The sequence below is a fragment of the Pseudonaja textilis genome, chromosome Z (assembly GCF_049901715.1).
Source record: "Pseudonaja textilis isolate UNSWEBS1 chromosome Z, rPseTex1.2, whole genome shotgun sequence".
Lineage (NCBI taxonomy): Eukaryota > Metazoa > Chordata > Lepidosauria > Squamata > Elapidae > Pseudonaja > Pseudonaja textilis.
This window is the reverse complement of record NC_142008.1, coordinates 108,345,104-108,367,171: the sequence shown is the minus strand read 5'-3', so window position 1 is coordinate 108,367,171 and position 22,068 is coordinate 108,345,104. Positions and strand designations below refer to the sequence as shown.

Here is a 22,068-nt window from a genome sequence, read left to right as displayed (position 1 = left end):
GTTATGTTGAAAGAATCTACAAATGGTATTGTAATTATGTTATTATGTTTATAAAGAAGTTAATGATCCAGCTGAATCAGTCATCTCTGTGTTTTCTGGACTTGAATTTCTCCTGCAAACTCACAGAGATGAGATGAGATGAAGAGGTGAGGTGAGGTTAAGTTAGGTTAGGTGAGAAGAGAGAAAAGAGAAGGGAAGAAAAAAGAAGAAGACTAGAGAAGAGAAGAGAACCTTTATTTTCATTTTACTGTCAGCATACTGGCACACATTAAAAATGAAATTCCATTGCCTACCTTCAAATGAAAGTATATATTTACCTCTATCCATCCATCCATCCATCCATACCACATATCTATAATACTATATGCATCATAACACACACTCTTGATATGCAAAGAAACAGAGAACCTCACAAAGTAAAAAAGCATTATTATCAGGAAAGTTTGAATTTCATAATAACTGGAAAGAGTTATTTCATATAGAATTAAAATATAGATTTGTTTCATATTGCTAAATTTGGGGTGGAGGAAACCCTACCCGTTTGCATCAAGTACCTAATTTTAAAAGCTTCTTGCAATTAATTGTGGATTTCCAGAAATGTTACTGATATTTAATCAAAATAAAGTCATAACATACAAAAATACTATTCTACAATTTACTTCGTACTGTACCTATATAGAAAATAGAGATCAGTTGATAAACCTAATACATTTAATGTTTAATATTTAGTAATAATTTAACATTAAATATTCCACTGAGAAAAATGAGAAAAACATTACTATTCTATTGAATAAGAACTAAAGATTTCAAAGGAGAATAAAAAAAAAAGAAATGAAATGTTTCTTTCATTTATTAAGAGTTTCGTTTAATAAGTTGTTCCCTGTTGTTTAGTTCTGGCTTAAAAATAATTATGTAACATTTGGGGAAATATATGCAGCCCAGCAATCCAGCACTGGAAGCCAAAATAGAGAAAACCTCCACAGCCACCATGTATTTGCCTTTGGTGCTCAGGTAGGATGGAACAAAAGAGAGCCACACACTGCAGAAGATCAGCATGCTAAATGTGAGACATTTGGCTTCATTGAAACTACTGGGAAGCTTCCTGGAGAAAAAAGCTACTGTGAAACTGGCAGCTGCCAGAGAGCCCATGTAACCAAGAACACAGTAGAACATGGTAGCTGAACCTTCATTGCACTGCATTATCATTTCCTCAATTTCTGAATGGTTATCAACATCAGTGAAAGGGGGATATGTGAAGAGCCACACCATACAGATGCCTGCTTGAATCAGAGAACAAGTCAGAACAATGCAGGTGGTCAGACCTCTGCCAACCCATTTCCTCATTCTGGATCCTGGCTTGGTGGCCATGAAAGCCAGAATAACAGTGATGGTTTTTGCCAACACAGAAGACACAGCCACTGAGAAGATGATGCCAAAGCTAATTTGTCGGAAGAGGCATATTATATGACTTGGTGCAACAAGGAACTGCAGTGAGGAAAGGAAGCAGAGGAAGAGGGAGATGAGCAAAACGTAGGTGAGGTTTCGGTTATTAGCCTTGACAATGGGAGTATGGTGATACTTCAAAAATGTTGACAACACCAATATTGTGCAAAAAGAAAAAAAGAGAGCCAGAATAACTAGACTTCTTCCCATTGGTTCCGCATAGGATAAGAAAGTTATTCTCTTTGGAAGACATGAATCTTGGTCTTTGCTTGGATATTGGTCTGCTGGACATTCAGAACAATCATCCATGTCTGCAAGAGGTTTTTTTTAAAATCTTTTTATTCTTGTATTATAATTCCAATATACCCCTTATTGTATATGGTTTCCCTTCATTCATTGCTTCATCCATGTTTCCATTATTGCTTGTCTTTGTACTCTATTGTTGCTATCTTTCAATATTTGGTATAATGGTTATTAAATGAAAATCAAGAAAGTAGTAATGGGGAGGGAATCTAAATTCAATTTTAATTATTTGAGATAAAATTTAATTAATAGTACAGTTTTAATCCCCAGCCTCTTTTAATATGACTTCATGATTAGGTGACCAAAGATCAGTATCTACTGTATTTTTTCCTATATGGTTTCTATTCAAATTTTAATAAAAAAATTAATAGAAACAATGTAGGTAAAGTTCTAAACTGTGCCTTCCATGCATGTAGAAGAATTTTATTAGACAGACTGAGCAAATACTTAATATTAATACCCAAGTCTACATGGAAATGAAAATATTATTGATGTTGGGAAGATAAGATTCCAAAATGGCTGATCAATTGGAGATAATTTATCTGTATTACACCATTTCAGGCAGACATATGTGGAAAAAAAAACTTGACTTTCCTAGATTTTATTTTTGCTTTTGAATCATAATTTTTGGAGGAAAAATCTCTAATAATCATCAGTTGAGAGGCACAAATGAATCTTATCATTGGCAGTTCTACACAGGGCTCTAATTGAAAAGCATCTAGAAACTCCAATTGGTTCAAAATGCAACAACCTACATGGTTTTGGGCAGGCCCAGTTGTACATATGTGTCTCCTCTCCTGCAGGAGCTTCATTGGCTGTCAGTTTGCTTCTGGGTTCTATTCAAGGTACTTGTTACTATTTTTGAAGCCTTTCATGGCTTGGGATCAGGTTATCTAAAGCACTGTCTCTCCCTGATTACATCCATCCAATCAAGCACTGCAGGGAGGCAAAAAATATTGTATCTCTTCTCTCCTAAAGAGGTACTCTACTGGTATCCAGAAGAAGGACCTTCTCCATGGTGACTCACTGACTTTGGAACATCATTCCCTAGGTTTCACTTTAAAACTCTTTCACAAGGTCCTGAAGATCTGGTTTTGCCAATAGACTTGGGGAATCCAGAATGGGATGGAGTTTATCAAGTAGTTTGGTTGATTACTGCCACCAAGGAGGTGATAGAGTTGTTGTTTTTATTATTGTATATCAGGTTTTTATTTTTTTGTAAACCATCCAGAATCATTGAGTGTGTGGCCATATAAATTTTCCAAATAAAGAAATAGGTTTTTTTTTTTGCTGAAGGAAACATGAGAGATTGGCATGTCATTAAACTACATAAAATAAAAGTTTCTCAAGTATTTCCAGACACTTAAAGCAAATGTTGTAAAAGGTAATTGATGTGCTCTGTTTTATCAGTTGACATAGTGCAAAAGCTGGGCTGCCCAATTCAGATAATACAATCCAAGGAAATTAAACTTCCTTTAATAACTCTTTCTCTATTCTTTTTTAAGAGAAAGTTGATGGGGACATTCTGCTAATGAGACAAATATCTAGTTTTTGTATGTATTTCATATTAGACAGGTTTTTTTCTGATTTAATGGTTTTTTTTAATATTTTCATTGTTTTAATTACAGGTAGTACTTGACTTAAAACCATTTTTAGTGACCACTCAAAGTTACAGCAGCCCTGAAAAAGTGACATGTGGCCATTTTTATGCATAATTCAGATGCTTCGCAACTGCTTCATATTTACGACTCTTCCAATTTTTCAGGGTCATATGAACATCTTTTGCAACTATCTAACAAAGTCAATTTGCAAGCCAGATTCACTTATTAACTGAACAATGTAGTATTCACCTAATAACTGTGGCAAGGAAGATCATAATATGGGGTAAAACTCACTTAACAACTATCCAATAACTACCCATAAAAGAATATAACCCAATTTCCATACTTATGTATTGATGGATCTGCTTGGTATATCCTGCATAATTAAAAAATCTTATTTCATAATATTTCTTACCAATCAGGCTTGACATTTTCTCTTTAGGACATGGAAGACAATCATAGCAGCAAAATTGTTTTCCTTCCTGCTTTCTCCTGAAATTACCAGGGAGGCAGCTCTTAGTACATAGAGAAATAGGTAATGTCTGGCCCAGAAATAGGGGAAAATGTGTGTATTAGCATTCTCACAAGTTATTAGCAAACAGAAAAAAATGTATGTATAAAAAAATCATATGACTTTTAATTCTACAATTAAGAGGTAGTCAGTTTACCAAGCAACTGATATATCTGAACTCATAAGCATTTGAAGGCAACTTTTAAATAAGTTCAAAACTCTCTGTTATGTGGAGCCCTTGGTGATCTTGGAGCTTGGTTGTATTCTTACAGATGTTTATGTATTCAGTTAGGTAATATCTCACAATTCAAAACATATACTACAATTATATTTTAAAACCATTTTAAAAGAATGAAAATAGTAAAAAAAAAAAACCCATTAAATCAGAAAAAAAAACCTGTCTAATATGAAATACATACAAAAACTAGATATCTGTCTCATTAACAATATAGTCGGGGGGTGATCTTGGCGCATGTAGTACTCCTGGCTCAAAAGCATAACCAGTTTTTTAGAGCTTTATGAAAGGCTAACAGGTTTGGGGCCATTTTGATATTCAAAAGAAGGATGTTCCACAGAACAGTGCCACTGCAAAAAAAAAAGTTAGCCCTCTAAGCCCTGCCAGCTGACATTTGTTGGCTGATGGAACTTAGAGGATGCCCATCCTATTTTATTTGGTTGGACAGTAGAAAAGACTATACAAAAAAGGCACTCATTCAGATACCTGATCCAAAGCCATGTAGGGCTTTATAGATAACCACCAGAACTTTGAATTGCACCTGAGAACACACTGTCAACCAGCGTAGCTGACTCTGAAGAGTGAAAAGTAGTGTTATATGTGCCATATATCTGGCACCAATTATTACCCCAACAGCTGCATTCTGCACCAGTTGAAGTTTCCAAATGGTCTTCAAGGGCAGCTCCCTGTAAAATGTGTTACTGTAGTCCAAGCAAGAGGTTACAAGGGCATGAGCTAATGTGATCAGGCCACCAAGTCCAGGTATGGAAGTAACTGGAGTACCACCTGAAAGTGTGCAAATGCCTTCCTGGTGACTGCTGCCTGCTGTTCCCTTGGTGACATTGCTTACATTTTTTTCCAGATTCATGCAACAGCAAAAAACACAGAAAGAGTAAATTTATCTTTTATTTATACAGGTGGTCCTTGATTTATAATCACGATTGGACTCTAACTTCTCTTGCTAAGCAAGATGGTTGTTAACTGCATTATGCTCAATTTTACTAGTTTTTTCCCATGTTTTTTAAGCAAATCACTGCAGTTGTTAAGTGAATTAGATAATCATTAAGTGTATCCAGCATTGAGTACTTGTCAGAACTTGTCTGGGAAGGTCACAAATGTTGTTCATATGACCTTGAGATGATGTAACCATCATAATTCCAAGCATTCACATTTCGATGGTATGATTGTGGGGAATATTTCAATGGTCATAAGTGTGATGGCCGTAATAATTTTTTCAGTGCCCCTGTAACTTTGAATAGTCACTAAATGGATAGTTGTAAATGGAGGACCACCTGTATATTAAATAATATCCAGATGTAATTATCTGCGTTCAGAACCTACTTGGTTGAAAGTTCTGTGCCAGGTGATGGCTTCATCATGAATGATGAGCTTTTTTCCCTCAGAAGTCCAGGGATTCAGTTTCCCAACTTTCACTCGATCGAAGGACTGGTTGGGGAATGTGACCCAGTTAATAATATCAAATCCAACTATCAGTTCCCTCTTCTCATCAAACAAAATCTCATCTCCAACATTGTTATTAAATGAAATTCTTTTTAGAAACAGGTGGAGCTGAATATCAAATAATACACAAAAATTGGTCAGAATGTCATTAAGAATAAAATTTCCTAATATATAAAAGAATCTCATCAAGAAACTTAAAATATTCTGATAGGGTTATATTTTTCCCTGAATAGATTGCAATTTTGTTAAAGATTCAATTTTCATTTTTAAAAAATGGTCCCAAGATAGTCTACAGTTCCCTATCAATTTTTATTTAATGCAGATAAAATGAAACGTTTCCTGTATTCCAATGAAAATCTTGGCTTGAAAGGGCTCTCTGTCTTCTCAAAAGCTGAAGGAAACTTGATGGAAATCAAGAATAGTGGTTAATCTTCAAGAGTGGTACTGCCTATTAGAAGATGCTAACCTTCCAGATTATGAATGAACTATCATCATGGAATTCTGAGTTTTTCTTAGATAGTGGGAATGGCTTAAGGTTTTAGCTTTGGCATTACTGTTTGGGTGGGGGGCAGACCTTTGAATGCATCAACTTTTAGAATGTGTTGGAGATCTTTTAAAAATCAAATGTCACATAATAATCCACACATATTATGGAAAATAGTCCTTTGAAATTTATTTTCAATATATTCTTTCTCCTAATGTCCATTATTTTTACTAATATTTTTGTGTTGATTCTATAATTTTTACATATTCTCCTTTTTCTCATAGGTATATTCACTATATTTCATTGAACTACTACAACAATTTTTTGGACAATTTTTTGGTTTAAAGATAGGAAAAACTATTTCTGGCTTCTGAAATGTGCAGAAATTCTTAGTAAATTTGTATGTCTATAAAATTGTATTGAAAGTCAGTAGTTTAATAAATCTAATAACAATTTATTGACTAAATGAATCAATCTGTATGTATATATAATGAAACAGAACAGATTAAATGATGACTGTTCAAGTCCATACCTGAGGTGGATGTTGAATCTGAAAGTTTAGTTTTTTTCTGTACAGGCTTTTTTCCTGTTTTTGTTCAATCTTCAGGGCATGTAGAGCATGAGCTACAACATACACTGCATTGTAGATATTGTAACTGTGTCCTGTCATGCTCATTTCAAAAAAGGCACCCGGAACATCCTCCAATTTCTCTCTCAGAGTACAAATATCACTATCTTTTTCATTTACCAAGGGACTGGGAAAAGAACAGTCAAATGCATGTACCCATACATCTTTGATAAAGCCATCTTCTTTTGATGAGAAATGGTCTCTTGTCTGAACAAAGTGCTGAAATCCTGGAATTTCATTGGAATGAACTGAAAAGGACAAGGAACCATGGATAACTTGAATATCCCAGCTCTTTTGGTAAAACACTGATGCAAGATCCATCTGGGAGGCCATAATCCACACCTTACCTTTAGGCTCTAAGGACACTAGTTCCATTTTAGGAAGCTGTAGTAGTAACCTCAAATGCAGAAGTGTTCTTTCATAGACAATCACCGCTTTGGCTTTGCTGTTCATTGAAAGATAATATGTTTCAGCTAACCATTCTACATCATCAGAAAAGCTGCTGATATAAATTGGCCTTATTTTTTTTAGGAAGGCAATACAAATGCCATGAAGAGGAAACATTGAAAATGTCATTCTCACAAATCTTCCATCATCATCTTCTTTTACAAGAATACCAACCCAGGTCCATCCAAAGTGCAAAAGCAGATGACACAGACCTTTGTATTCAAAACTTTCATCAGGAACCAATTGATAGAAGGAAAAAGATTTATTTTGATCTGGCATCTCTGGATGTGACCCATATATAATCTACAAAAGTAAAAAACAAAAAACAAAAATGGAGAAATATGGAGAATGGAAAGAAATTAGTGTTTTTTCCATGGAAATAAATAACTGGTAGACTAAGACTTGCTAAAATTTAAATGTAAATTAAAAATGTAAAATTTCATTATTGTATATAAAAATTAAATGTTCTTTTTGTATTATATACAAATAGGCATTTTGGCTGGTTTTTGTAATAAAAAAATACTCGGAGGGCTATATTTTAGGAAAAATCCTTTAATTTGAAAAAAATGAAAGAAATATTATTTCATGTTATTGTTTAAGACTAAAGGTTGTCTCTGAGAAAAATATTAAATTATATCTTTGACAAATAAATGTGATTTATGAACTTTTTTATTGATCTTGCATACTGTGAATAGTTCCATTTTTAAATAAATATCCTTAAATCACTGTATATTTTATGATTGGACCACTAGACTCTTTAATTTCAATTTTTAAAAATATTTTATAATGCTTCCAAGTTACAGAAATGTAAAAAGATCAAGTATGATTCCATGACTCATCAAACCTCCTACCTGAGGAACTTTGTAAGTTTTCAAGATATCTCCCATCAAAAGAGAAGTTTCAGAATAAAGAGCTCCAATGACTGCGACCAAGTTGTTCTGGAAGCCACATTTGTAATTCGGGATCAGTCTCTTCAATGATGAAAAAAGTTTCATTGTGGCATGATAAGTCCATGTTCCATCATAGCTGTCAAAAATTTTGAAACCCAAGGTGATGTTGGGCAAGATCTGAGCATTTTCATTGATCTCTTTTACAGCAAATATTAAAGCTAAAATATGCTGATAAAATTTAGTCTGGACCCTGCAATTAAAAAGCATTATAAGAGATATTCTAGATCTAGCAAAAACTATTGCAGCAAAAGCATGATCCATCAAACCATTCAGTTCTTGAATGCAATGCTTGATTTGCATTGCCCATGGAATATACTTTATCACAAAATTTCAATGTCACTCAGATAGTAGCATTGTAGACTGTTTAGTTCATGTTTGTTACAATATTGCCTTATTTTTAAGGTTAAGTCACTGTTTCTGGTTCATGCCATCTTGAGGTTCTACACTATTTGTTTGTTTTGTTTTTGTAATTAAGTTAGCTGCAGAAAAAGACATGCATCTGAAAGTTCCATAGTCTTTCTCAGGATAGACATCTCAATGACTGATAATATTTTCTGCTTCTTCTTGAATTTTGAGGTCAGCATAGTTAAATGGTTAAAGATTGGCTTCAAGACTATTGAGAAGGGCTTGAAAGGTGTGCCACCTTACTGTTATTGAGCTATCAATATTTTTAAGAACTATATTAATCTTACAGGGAATATATACCCTAGGTTACTAAAAACAGACTTTAATTTTTAACAAAAATATTTTACTGCCTAACATGCTTTCAACATCACATTTTATCGTTATAGTTAATAACTTAGTAAATGTACATCCACTAAAAGGATGGCGTATAATATCAATCAAAAACAGAATTTTAATATAATAAACATGTTTAGAACATTTTTTCAAGTTTCAGCACATCTTAAATCAGGTTGTTTTTAATTCCTTTTTGCATGATAAGAATTGCTGGCTATTTCCTTAACTATTGCTATTACTATACCAAATCCAATCATTTAATTAAATGAGAAAGACTTCAATTAGCAAACTCATGGTTTAAACTATTTCTTTGCTAGGACTGATAACTCAGCTAATTTAAATTTAATCCAAATGTATTTATTTCACCCCATAACTAAATCTATTGCTTTGGGGATTATTATTCCAGAATACAATCTGGAATACCAAACCATTTTTCAGAATAATAAATCAGTTAATTTAATTCTTCCTAGAAGTACAGTGAAAATGAAAATGAATAAAAAAAACCCCATCACCTCATTAATGGTTAATCTGAAAAAATTACTTATTTCATCCTGTAACTAATTCTATTCCTTTGGAGATTATTTTCCAGAATGCAATCTGGAATACTAAACATTATTATGTAAACCTCTTACATGGGTTCTCTTATAAATGAATGGTGGGGATTTTCAGAAAAAGTAGCTGGATCTGGAGGCATGAAAACAAGAGAAGTAATAGCGCCCATGATGAAGTCACCAGATTGGAAATAATTGTGAAGAATAGGGAGAGGATCATTAACCTTGCAATTTTTCATATCAGACTTGTAAACCATATCAGTCAAAAATAGGATCACGATCACGATCATTATGCCAAACATATGTCCACAATATAATTTGTTGGATAAAGCTTTAGAATCTTCAAGGTTGCATAAGAAGGAACCATGCAGTCACCCATTCCACACAACATCTAATTTCTACTGAAACACTTAGAACAAGTCCTAATTTTCAGGAATTATTTTGATAGCATTTTGCTATAACTAGATTGTAGCTGGGAACAGTCAGAGATATTTTGTACTGTTCATAAACACTAACTTTTGTTTTTGCTCTTGCATAAATATTCAATATATTTATTTATGGTGTTAAGTGCAATTCAGAATTAATAATAATGATGCTAATTATATATGGACAGAAAATGGCAATTATTACATTTTTATTTCTCTATAGTATTGTGAAAAAATGTTGTCTCGTGTGTAAATATTTATTATTCCTATCTGGCTAATAAATCTCATTTTCAAATGAACCAACTTCAAAAGAAATCGATTTATGAAATGGAAGAACTTTAGAAAAATAGGGAGCTTTCCCCTTCATTAGCACATATACTGAGTATTAAATCCAAAGATGGTTTTGTCTTGATTTGGGGTGCAATTTCAAAGCAAAGTTAATGCATGTGGAGCTTCAGGACCTTTCAATGTACACATGTGCTTAAAAACAATTCTAATTTTTTAAGGTGCTTGACAGTTGTAAAACAATTATGATTTCTAGATTAGATGGAGAGTTATACTTTTTAATTGCCTCTATAGTAAGCTTATGCTGTTTTCAGAAAGCCATTATTGTAAAATAATTAGCAACCAGTAATAAAAGATACACATTAGCCCAAAAAAAGGAAGAAAGAAAAAAGGATTATGTTACTGATATGACTCATAGATCCATTCTTTTCAGTAAATCTGTTTTCTTAGAGCTACCATATCTTTTCTAGCAATGCTATGACTAGGCCGAATAACATTGTCAGGCTCCCTGGATGAAATCCAGTAGAAACTTCTTAGACACTCAACTTGGAATGTTTACTTAAACATTTTTCTTACATTCTAGAAAGAAGTCACATGATTGTCCTAAATCAACATGAAAGTACAGTTCCTTTTTATAATGATTGCTATTTAAGGCTAGTTTTCGGCATTTTATGACCGCATTCTGAGTATGTTACCATGCTGTGTGAGTATATGTAACTAAACAAAAGTATATGATATCATCAAGAGAATTTAAATGTAAATGGGCTTGTCACACAGTAAGAATTGATAGCAGGTGGACCGAGGCAGTCGTAGACTGGATCCTATTTGATAAAAAGCATCCACACAAAAAAAAAAAACCTAAAACAGCAACATCTCAAGCATTGTGGGCTATTGGCAAAAGAAACTCTGAAAACTCTGAACTGTATTGGTTAGATAAATGCAGAAGATAACTACATCCTGCACTGGATTGCCAATGGATAAAATGGTGATTCTACATACATACATACATACATACATACATATTCCAATAATGCATAGTATGTCAACATTTGTCTTTATCTACTGTTTCCTTTATATGACATGTTTCTTCAACTGAAATTCATAAAATTGTTTTCAGACACAATCTAGATTCATATCAATTTGATATTCTCAATATGGCACATCTAATAAAATTTTCTTTAAAATCCATGTTAATTTTAAATTCATCATACCATAAATATCATGGCACCCAAATTTCAGATCATGACCTTCTAATTTTAAATCTTTAGTTTCTCAGCAACATTCTTTCATCCTGACTAACAATGAGCAGCAAAATACAATTTCAGATCCAATAAATGTCACTCCATCTCTTTTATTTTCATCTTGTTAAACTTTATCTTTAAAGTTTAATATAAAGTTAAATATAAAGTTTCATATAAGATTATGTTAATCTTGTTAATCTTCTGTTTTTCCTTGCTATATAAAGTTAGATATATCTTTTTGCCATTATTTAAATAATACATCAGTTGTATCATTTATAAACAGGTATTGCCTGAAACAAAAACATAATTATTGGCAAAATATTGATAATGATTCTCCCCAACAATGACAATTTTAATTTCTTCCATCTTATGTCAATTTCTATCAGCCATACCAGGTAGAGCAGGAAATTCAAACCCAATAACCTAATTCTGCTTTAGGGTAAAACTACATTAACACAACCTTGGAAGCCTGAAAGTAAATTCTTCTATTGACACTTTTACAACCCAATGACTTAGGGACAGTCCCTTCTAAACCTTTCAATCCACATTCTATGCAGCTGTGGTTAGTAACAAAGTCAGCAAATGAGTAGACTAATGGGAGCTGAATAGAAACTGAAACTGGAATTAGCCTGGGTCTGGCTCTAGTCTCTTGCTGCTCTAAAGTAAAATTAACTAGCTTGCTTGCTGAAACTGATATTTGCTTTGAGTTGCTGCTGCTTGTGTTTTTGCTTATGTTATGTTGAAAGAATCTACAAATGGTATTGTAATTATTTTATGTTTATAAAGAAGTTAATGATCCAGCTGAATCAGTCATCTCTGTGTTTTCTGGACTTGAATTTCTCCTGCAAACTCACAGAGATGAGATGAGATGAAGAGGTGAGGTGAGGTTAAGTTAGGTTAGGTGAGAAGAGAGAAAAGAGAAGGGAAGAAAAAAGAAGAAGACTAGAGAAGAGAAGAGAACCTTTATTTTCATTTTACTGTAAGCATACTGGCACACATTAAAAATGAAATTCCATTGCCTACCTTCAAATGAAAGTATATATCTACCTCTATCCATCCATCCATCCATACATCCATACATACCACATATCTATAATACTATATGCATCATAACACACACTCTTGATATGCAAAGAAATAGAGAACCTCACAAAGTAAAAAAGCATTATTATCAGGAAAGTTTGAATTTCATAATAACTGGAAAGAGTTATTTCATATAGAATTGAAATATAGATTTGTTTCATATTGCTAAATTTGGGGTGGGGGAAACCCTACCCGTTTGCATCAAGTACCTAATTCTAAAAGCTTCTTGCAATTAATTGTGGATTTTCAGAAATGTTATTGATATTTAATCAAAATAAAGTCATAACATACAAAAATACTATTCTACAATTTACTTGGTACTGTACCTATATAGAAAATAGAGATCAGTTGATAAATCTAATACATTTAATGTTTAATATTTAGTAATAATTTAACATTAAATATTCCACTGAGAAAAATGAGAAAAACATTACTATTCTATTGAATAAGAACTAAAGATTTCAAAGGAGAATAAAAAAAAAGAAATGAAATGTTTCTTTCATTTATTAAGAGTTTCGTTTAATAAGTTGTTCCCTGTTGTTTAGTTCTGGCTTAAAAATAATTATGTAACATTTGGGGAAATATATGCAGCCCAGCAATCCAGCACTGGAAGCCAAAATAGAGAAAACCTCCACAGCCACCATGCATTTGCCTTTGGTGCTCAGGTAGGATGGAACAAAAGAGAGCCACACACTGCAGAAGATCAGCATGCTAAATGTGAGACATTTGGCTTCATTGAAACTACTGGGAAGCTTCCTGGAGAAAAAAGCTACTGTGAAACTGGCAGCTGCCAGAGAGCCCATGTAGCCAAGAACACAGTAGAACATGGTAGCTGAACCTTCATTGCACTGCATTATCATTTCCTCAATTTCTGAATGGTTATCAACATCAGTGAAAGGGGGATATGTGAAGAGCCACACCATACAGATGCCTGCTTGAATCAGAGAACAAGTCAGAACAATGCAGGTGGTCAGACCTCTGCCAACCCATTTCCTCATTCTGGATCCTGGCTTGGTGGCCATGAAAGCCAGAATAACAGTGATGGTTTTTGCCAACACAGAAGACACAGCCACTGAGAAGACCATGCCAAAGCTAATTTGTCGGAAGAGGCATATTATATGACTTGGTGCAACAAGGAACTGCAGTGAGGAAAGGAAGCAGAGGAAGAGGGAGATGAGCAAAACGTAGGTGAGGTTTCGGTTATTAGCCTTGACAATGGGAGTATGGTGATACTTCAAAAATGTTGACAACACCAATATTGTGCAAAAAGAAAAAAAGAGAGCCAGAATAACTAGACTTCTTCCCATTGGTTCTGCATAGGATAAGAAAGACATTCTCTTTGGAAGACATGAATCTTGGTCTTTGCTTGGATATTGGTCTGCTGGACATTCAGAACAGTCATCCATATCTGTAAGAGTTTTTAAAAAATCTTTTTATTCTTGTATTATAATTTCATTATTCCTTCTATTGTATATGATTTCCCCCTGTCTTTCTTCTTCATCCATGGCTTCATTCATGGCACCAATATTTTCAGCTTCTCTTTGTACTGTCTTATTGGTATATCTAAACATTGGGGATACAGGTTAATAAATGAAAATTAAGAAGCTAGTAAAGTGGGGAGCTATATTTTATTTATTATTTGGATAAAATGTAATTAATAGTACAGTTGTAATTTTCTTTATATGACTTTAAGGCACAAGTACAACTGTACAAGTACAATTTAAGGTACTTGCTGTTACTTTGAAAGCCTTACATGAGATTGAGATGAGGTTATCTGAAGGATTGTCTCTCCCTGATTACATCCACACAACCCACCAAAGCGGGGGGCAGAAAATTGTATCTCTCCTCTCCTAAGGAGATACATTTGGTGGGATCCAGAAGAAGGGTCTTCTCCCTCATGGTGGCTCCCTCACTATAGAAAATCTTTCCCTAAGGTCCCAATTTTGACACTCTTTCACAAGGTCCTGAAGATTGGGTTTTGCCAATAGACTTTGGGAACTCAGACTGGGATGGAGTTCATCAAGTTGTTTTATTGATTGCTGTCATCAGCTGGCTAATTGGGCTATTGTTTTTATTATTGTATATCAGATTCTTATTTTTTGTAAGCTATCCAGAGTCACTATATCTCATTCAGACTGAGTGTGTGGCCATATAAATTTTCTAAAAAAATAGGGTTTTTTTTTTCTGAAGGAAAGATGAGAGATTGGTTTGTCATTGAACAACTGAAAAGAAACACTTCTCAAGCATTTTCATTCCCTTAAAGCAAATGTTGTAAAAGGTAAGTTGATGGGCTGTTTTAAAAGTTGACATAGTGAGAAAGGCACAATGCCCAATTCCAGTAATACAATTGAAGGAAATTAAACTTCCTTTAATGATTCTTTCTCCTTTCTTTTTAGGAGAAAGTCAAGGGGCAAATACTGCTGATAAATACAGGTTCTCCTTGATTTACAAGTATTTTTTCAGTGACCATTGAAAGTTAACAATGGAGTTTTTAAAAAATGACATATGACTATTTTCATGCATATGACTGTAGCAGCATCCCCATGGACACATGATCAAAATTTGGATGCTTGGTAACTGCTTCATATTTATGACTCTTCCAATTTTTCAGGTCATGTGATCATCTTTGTGACCTTCTAACAAGCAAAGCCAATGGGCAAGCCAGATTCACTTTCTAACTGAACAATGCAGCAATTCACTTAAGAACTGTGGCAAGAAAAGTCATAAACCATCTTAACTACTATCTCACTTAGCAATAGAAATTCTGGGCTCAATTGTCATCATAATTTGAGGAGTGCCTATAAAATAATATTACCCAATATCCATATTTACATATTGATGGATCTGCTTGGTATATCCTGCATAATTAAAAGATCTTATTTCATAATGTCTCTTACCAATCAGGCTTGACATTTTCTGTTTAGGACATGGGACACAATCATAGCAGCAAAATTGTTTTCCCTCCTGCTTTCTCCTGAAATTACCAGGGAGGCAGCTCTTAGTACATAGAGAAATAGGTAATGTCTGACCCAGAAAAAGGGGAAAATGTATGCATTAGCATTCTCACAAGTTATTAGCATACAGAAAAAATATATTGATAGAAAAGAGTCATATGGCTCTTTATTGTACAATTAAGAGGTAGTCAGTTTACCAAGTTTACCAAGCAATCTGAAACCCATTAGCAGGCAACTTTTAAATAAGTTCAAAACTCTCTGTTATGTGGAGCCCTTGATGCTCTTGGAGCTTGGTTGTATTCTTACAGATGTTTATGTATTCAGATAATATCTCACAATTCAAAACATACTACAATTAAATTTTAAAACAGTGAAAATAGTAAAAAAAAACATTAAATCAGTAAAAAAACATGTCTAATTTGAAGTACGTACAAAAGCTAGATATCTGTCTCATTAACAATATAGTGAGGGAGTAGCCATCGTGGCACACATGAAAGCCAAATGTGGCCCTATGTTCTACTTCAGTATACCTTGCCAATAAGCAACTGAGTCAGAAGGTCATTTTAAAGCAGTTTATTAGGGTACCTTGATATATTTGGGCCTATCTATGAAAAAGAAAGAAACAATCTTGAACCCCATGTTTTACTCCTTTTTATAGTTAACACAAGAAAGAAGCAAGAAGTAAGTTGATTGAGAGAATAAAAGTGACCTCCCATTTGCAAAGGAAACTAGTTACATGTAGTCAAACATGATACATATTTGCATCTCATAATATCACACATGTTTATTAAAATGAGGTCTGGAATCAGATGGGGCATAATTATAAGGAAAGCCCGGACAAACTTTTTTTAAATCTAGAGCTAGACTCCAGCTTTTTTATCAGTTTAGGAATGCTAAAGCTAATAAACCTGAACATCATTTTAAAAGAGAGAAAATAAATCAAATGAAAACACAAAGTAACTATATTAGTTAACCAATTGTAAAACCCATGTCATTTGCCCCTCATCAGACTCAACCAGGCTTTTAGAACTTTATGGAGGCATTGTAAGGGAGGATAATCCACAGAGCAGTGGCCACTGCAGAAAAAGTTAACCATTTAATCCCAGCCAGCTGACCTTCTTTGGCTGATGGAATGTACAGCATGCCCATCCTATTTCACCTGGTTGGACAGTAGAAAAGACGAGCAAAAAAGGCTCTCATTCAGACACCTAGTCCAAAGCCATGTAGGACTTTATAGTCAACCACCAGAACTTTGAATTGCACCTGGGAACACACTGGCAACCAGTGTACTGACTGAGGAGTGAGAAGTAGTGTTATGTGTGCCATATATCTGGCACCAATTATTACTTGTATTCCGCTCCAGTTGTAGTTTCCAAATGGTCTCCCGGGGGTGGGAGGGGTGTCCTTGTAGAATATGTTACAACGGTCCAATATAGAGGTTATAAGGGAATGAGCTAACTTAGTCAGGGCCTCCCAGTCTGGGTATGAATGCAACTGGTGCAACAGACCCACTGCTACCTCTTTTCCCTTAGTGATATTGCTTACAGTTTTTTCAAGATTTTATGCAGCACCAAAAATACAGAAATAGTACATTTATGTTTTAGTTATACAGCTGGTCTTTGACTTATGACTGCAATCAGGACAAGAATTTATTTTGCTAAGCAAGGTGGTTGTTAAGTTCATCATGCCCAAATTTTTATAGCTTTTAAGGAAATCACTGTAATTGTTAAGTGAATTAGTCAGTCATTAAATGTATCCAGAATTGAGTGATTGTCAGAAGCTGTTTGGGAAGGTCCCCAATGATGACCCTGGATACAGCTTCCATCATAATTAGATCTCAGTTTCCAAGCACCCAAATTTTGATGACATGATTGTGTGGAATGCTTCAATAATCATAAGTGTGACAGCTGTAATAAATTACATTTTTTCAGTGCCCCTGTAACTTTTAATAGTCATTAAATGGATAGTTTTAAAATGAGGACCACCTGTATATTGAATAACATCCAGATGTAATTATCTGCGTTCAGAACCTACTTGGTTGAAAGTTCTGTGCCAGTTGATGGCTTCATCATGAATGGTGAGCTTTTTTCCCTCAGAAGTCTGGGGATTCAGTTTCCCAACTTTCACTCGATGGAAGGACTGGTTGGGGAATGTGACCCAGTTTATAACATCAAATCCAACTATAAGTTCCCTCTTCTCATCAAACAAAATCTCATCTCCAACATTGTTATTAAATGAAATACTTTTTAGAAACAGGTGGAGCTGAATATCAAGTAATATACAAAAAGAATGATCAGAATGTCATTAATAAAATAAAATTTCCTGATATATAAAAACATCTCATTAAGAAATTATCAATATTCTGATAGGATTTTTTTTTCCTGACTACATTACAATTTTCTTAAAATTCCATTTTTATCAAAAAATGGTCCCAAGATAGTGTACATTTCTCTATCACTTTTTATTTAATGCAGATGAAATGAGACATTTTCTGTCTTCCAAAGAAAACCTAATTAGAATTGAGAATCTAGAATAATGTCTGAAAGCATGGATAGTTTGGCTTTGAAAGGCCTCTCTGTCTTCTAAGAATCCTCACAGACGATTAGAAGAAGCTTAGGGAAACTTGATGAGTATAAACAATAGTTCTTAATTTTCATGAGTGCTACCTCCTATTGGAAGATTTTAACCTTCCAGATTATGAATGAACTATCACAATATAATTCTGAGATATTTATAGAGAGAATGGGTTAAGGTTTTAGCTTCAGTATTACTAATTTTTTTGGGGGGGCAGACCTCTGAATGCATCAAGTTTTAGAATATGTTGGAGATCTTTTAAAAAGCAAGAACCACATAATATTGTGGGAAAATTTTATTTGGAATTTATTTTCAGTGTAATCCTTCTCCTAATAGAATAATATTTTTGTCTTGATTTTATAATTTTACACACTCTCCTTTTTTTACAGGTATCTTCACTGTATTTCATTAAACTATTAAAACAATTTTGGACATTGCTTGAGGTTCAAACATAGGAAAAACATCCATTTCTGGCTCCTGAAATGTGCAGAAATTCTTAGTAAATTTGTACACCTACAAAATTGTAATGGATGATAGTAGTATAACAAATTTATTGACTACATGAAACAATCTTTATGACTCTATATATGTATAATATGTGTGTGTGTGTGTGTGTGTGTGTGTGTGTGTGTATGGATATATGTATATGTATATATATATATAAAGGTACTGAATAGATGAAAGGATAAGAGCTTAAGTCCATACCTGCCATGGGTATTGAATCTTAAGTTTTAATATTCCTCTGCACAGGTTTCTTTCCTGTTTTTGTTCAATCTGCAGGGCATGTAAAGCATGAGCTACAACATACACTGCATTGTATATATTGTAACTGTGTCCTGTCATGCTCATTTCAAAAAAAGAACCTGGAACGTCCTTCAATTTCTCCCTCAGAGTACAAATGCCACTATCTTTGTCATTCACCAAGGGACTGGGAAAGGAACAGTCAAAAGTTTGTACCCACACATCTCTGATAAAGCCATCTTCTTTTGATGAGAAATGGTCTCTTGTCTGAATAAAGTGCTGAAATCCTGGAATTTCATTGGAATGAACTGAAAAGGACAGGGAACCATGGATAACTTGAATATCCCAACTCCTTTGGTAGAACACTGATGCAAGATCCATCTTGGAAGCCATGATCCACACCTTACCTTTAGGCTCTAAGGACACTAGTTCCATTTTAGGAAGCTGTAATAGAAACCTCAAATGCAGAAGTGTTCTTTCATAGACAATCACTGCTTTGGCTTTGCTGTTCATTGAAAGATAATATGTTTCTGCTAACCATTCTAGATCATCAGAAATACTGCTGATATAAATTGGTTTTATCTTTTTTAGGAAAGCAATACAAATACCAAGAAGAGGAAACATTGAAAATGTCATTCTCACAAATCTTCCATCATCATCTTCTTTTACAAGAATGCCAACCCAGGTCCATCCAAAGTGCAAAAGCAGATGACACAGACCTTTGTATTCAATACTTTCATCAGGGACCATTTGATAGAAGGAAGAAGATTCACTTTGATCTGACATCTCTGGATGTGACCCATATATAATCTATACAAATAAAAAAATAAGGAGAAATTAGGAGAATGGAAGAAAATTAGTGGTGGGTTTTTGTTTTTTTGAGGAAATAAATAACTGAAAGATTAAGATTTCCTAAAATTAAAATTAAAAAGGTTGCCTTGTATTCAAAAATTAAAATTGCATTTTGTATGATATCCAATTAGCCATTTTAGGCTGTTTTTATAATTAAAAGAAATCTCAGGAGGCTACCCTTTTAGAATAAAATCTTCTAACTTAAAGAAAAATAAATGACAGAAATATCATGTTATTATTGTATAAGAATGAAGGTTTATTTCAGCTTATAAGAAAAACAATATTTTATTATAACTACTACAGGGAAATGGGATCAATGAACTTTTTGAAATTGATCTTGCATACCTTGAATAGTTCCATTTTTAAGTAACTATCCTTAATTCACTGTATATTTTATGATTGCACCACTGGACAATGTAATTTTAATTTTAAAATAATCTTTTATTAACTTATATACTTTATTCACTTTATTGAAGGATACATGTATAATATTTCCAAGTTACAGAAATGTAAATAGATCAAATACAACATATGGCCCTGTAACTCATCACACCTCCTACCTGTGGAACTTTGTACATTTTCAATATATCTCCCATGAAAAGAGAAGTTTCAGCATAAAGAGCTCCAATGACTGCGATCAGATTGTTCTGGAAGCCACATTTATAATTCGGGATTAGTCTCTTCAATGGTGAAAAAAGTTTCATTGTGGCATGATAAGTCCATTTGACATCATAGCTATCAAAAATATTGAAACCCAAGGTGATGTTGGGCAAGATCTGAGCATTTTCATTGATCTCTTTTACAGCAAATATTAAAGCTAAAATATGCTGATAAAACTTAGTCTGGACTCTGCAATTAAAAAGCATTATAAGAGATAATCTGTATCCAACAAAAACCTATTGCAGCAAAAGTATGGTCCATCAAACCATTCCGTTCTTGAATGCAATGCTTGATTTGCATTGCCCATGGAATATACTTTATTACAAAAGTGCAATGTCACTCAAATAGTAACATTGTGGACTGTTTAGTTCACGTTTGTTACAATATTGCCTTATTTTTAAGTTTAAGTCACAGTTTCTTCTCCATGCCATTTTGAGGTTTGTACACTATTTGTTTGTTTTGTTGTTGTAATTAAGTTAGCTGCAGAAAAAGACATGCATTTTGAAGTTCCATCGTCTTTCTCAGGACAGACATCTCAATGACTAATAGTATTTTCTGCCTCTTCTTGTATTTTGAGGTCAGCATAGTTAAATGGTTAAAGATTGGCTTCAAGACTATTGAGAAGGGCTTGAAAGGTGTGCCACCTTACTGTTATTGAGCTGTCAATATTTTTAAGAACTATATTAATCTTACAGGGATATATACCCTAAGTTATTAAAAACAGACTAATTTTTAACAAAAATATAAATATTTTACTGCCTAACATATTTTCAACATCAATTTTATCGTTATAGTTGATAATTTAGTAAATGTACATCCACTAAAAGGATGACGTATAATATCAATCAAAAACAGAATTTTAATATAATGAACATGTTTACAATTAGCTATTTTTTCAAGTTTCAGCACATCTTAAATAAGGTTGTTTTGAATTCCTTTCCCATGATAAGAATTGCTGGCCATATCCTTAAATATTGCTATTACTATACCAAATCCAACCATTCAATTAAATGAGAAAGACTTCAGTTAGCGAACTCATGGTTTAAACTATTTCTTTGTTAGGAATGATAAATCAGCTAATTTATTACTAACCCAAATTTACTTATTTTACCCTGTAACTAAATCTATTGCTTTGGGGATTATTATTCCAGAATACAATCTGGAATACTAAACCATTTTTTGGAATAATAAATCAGTTAATTTAATTCTTCCTAGAAGTCCAGTGAAAATGAAAAAGAATTAAAAAAACCTAATCACCTCATTAATGGTTAATCTGAAAAAATTACTTATTTCACCCTGTAACTAATTTTATTGCTTTGGAGATTATTTTCCAGAATGCAATCTGGAATACTAAACATTATTATGTAAACCTCTTACATGGGTTCTCTTATAAATGAATGGTGGGGATCTTCAAAAAAGGTAGCTGGATCTGGAGGCATGAAGACAAGAGAAGTAATAGCACCCATGATGAAGTCACCGGACTGGAAATAATTGTGAAGAATAGGGAGAGGATCATAAACCTTGCAATTTTTCATATCAGACATGTAAACCATATCAGTCAAGAATAGGAGCAAAATGTTCATGATCATTATGCCAAACTTATGTCCACAATAGAATTTGTTGGATAAAGCTTTAGAATCTTCAAGTTTATGTATGAAAGAACCATGCCGTCACACACTGCTCACAAGGCCTAATTTCTACTGATACACTTAGAACAAGTCCAATTTTTAGGAATTATTCTGATAGCATTTAGCTATAACTAGAGTCTAGCTTCAAATGGGAACAGAAATGTACTGTTTTCATAAACACTATATTTTGTTCTTTCTATTGCATAAATATTCAATATCTTTAAGTGCAACCAGCATTCAGAATTAATAATATTGATGCTAATTATATATGGA

At 33.5% G+C, this 22,068-nt stretch overlaps 2 protein-coding genes across 2 annotated transcripts; both read right to left on the bottom strand.

Annotated features, from left to right (window-relative positions):
* Positions 1–852: 852 nt before the first annotated feature.
* Positions 853–9,522, bottom strand: LOC148124236 (vomeronasal type-2 receptor 26-like). Its single transcript, XM_087917231.1, has 6 exons — positions 9,434–9,522; positions 7,965–8,253; positions 6,571–7,416; positions 5,435–5,662; positions 3,763–3,889; positions 853–1,754 (listed from the first exon to the last, which is right to left on the bottom strand). The coding sequence occupies exons 1-6, from the start codon at positions 9,520–9,522 to the stop codon at positions 853–855; spliced, it is 2,481 nt and encodes an 826-aa protein (XP_087773357.1).
* A 3,344-nt stretch (positions 9,523–12,866) lies between these two features.
* Positions 12,867–19,509, bottom strand: LOC148124235 (vomeronasal type-2 receptor 26-like). Its single transcript, XM_087915229.1, has 4 exons — positions 18,620–19,509; positions 17,375–17,602; positions 15,284–15,410; positions 12,867–13,794 (listed from the first exon to the last, which is right to left on the bottom strand). The coding sequence occupies exons 1-4, from the start codon at positions 19,439–19,441 to the stop codon at positions 12,893–12,895; spliced, it is 2,079 nt and encodes a 692-aa protein (XP_087771355.1). The 5' UTR covers positions 19,442–19,509; the 3' UTR covers positions 12,867–12,892.
* Between the last annotated feature and the right edge of the window lie 2,559 nt (positions 19,510–22,068).

Coding starts and splice junctions, on each gene's coding strand:
- LOC148124236 (XM_087917231.1), bottom strand. CDS start 9,522: ATGGGCGCTATTACTTCTCTTGTTTTCATGCCTCCAGATCCAGCTACT. Junction 8,254..9,433: donor TCATTTATAAGAGAACCCAT/GTAAGAGGTTTA, acceptor TTTTAATTGCAG/GGTCCAGACTAAATTTTATC. Junction 1,755..3,762: donor GAAAATGTCAAGCCTGATTG/GTAAGAAATATT, acceptor AACCTCTTGCAG/ACATGGATGATTGTTCTGAA.
- LOC148124235 (XM_087915229.1), bottom strand. CDS start 19,441: ATGTCAGATCAAAGTGAATCTTCTTCCTTCTATCAAATGGTCCCTGAT. Junction 17,603..18,619: donor AGATTCAATACCCATGGCAG/GTATGGACTTAA, acceptor CTTGATATTCAG/CTCCACCTGTTTCTAAAAAG. Junction 15,411..17,374: donor GGCACAGAACTTTCAACCAA/GTAGGTTCTGAA, acceptor TTTCTGGGTCAG/ACATTACCTATTTCTCTATG.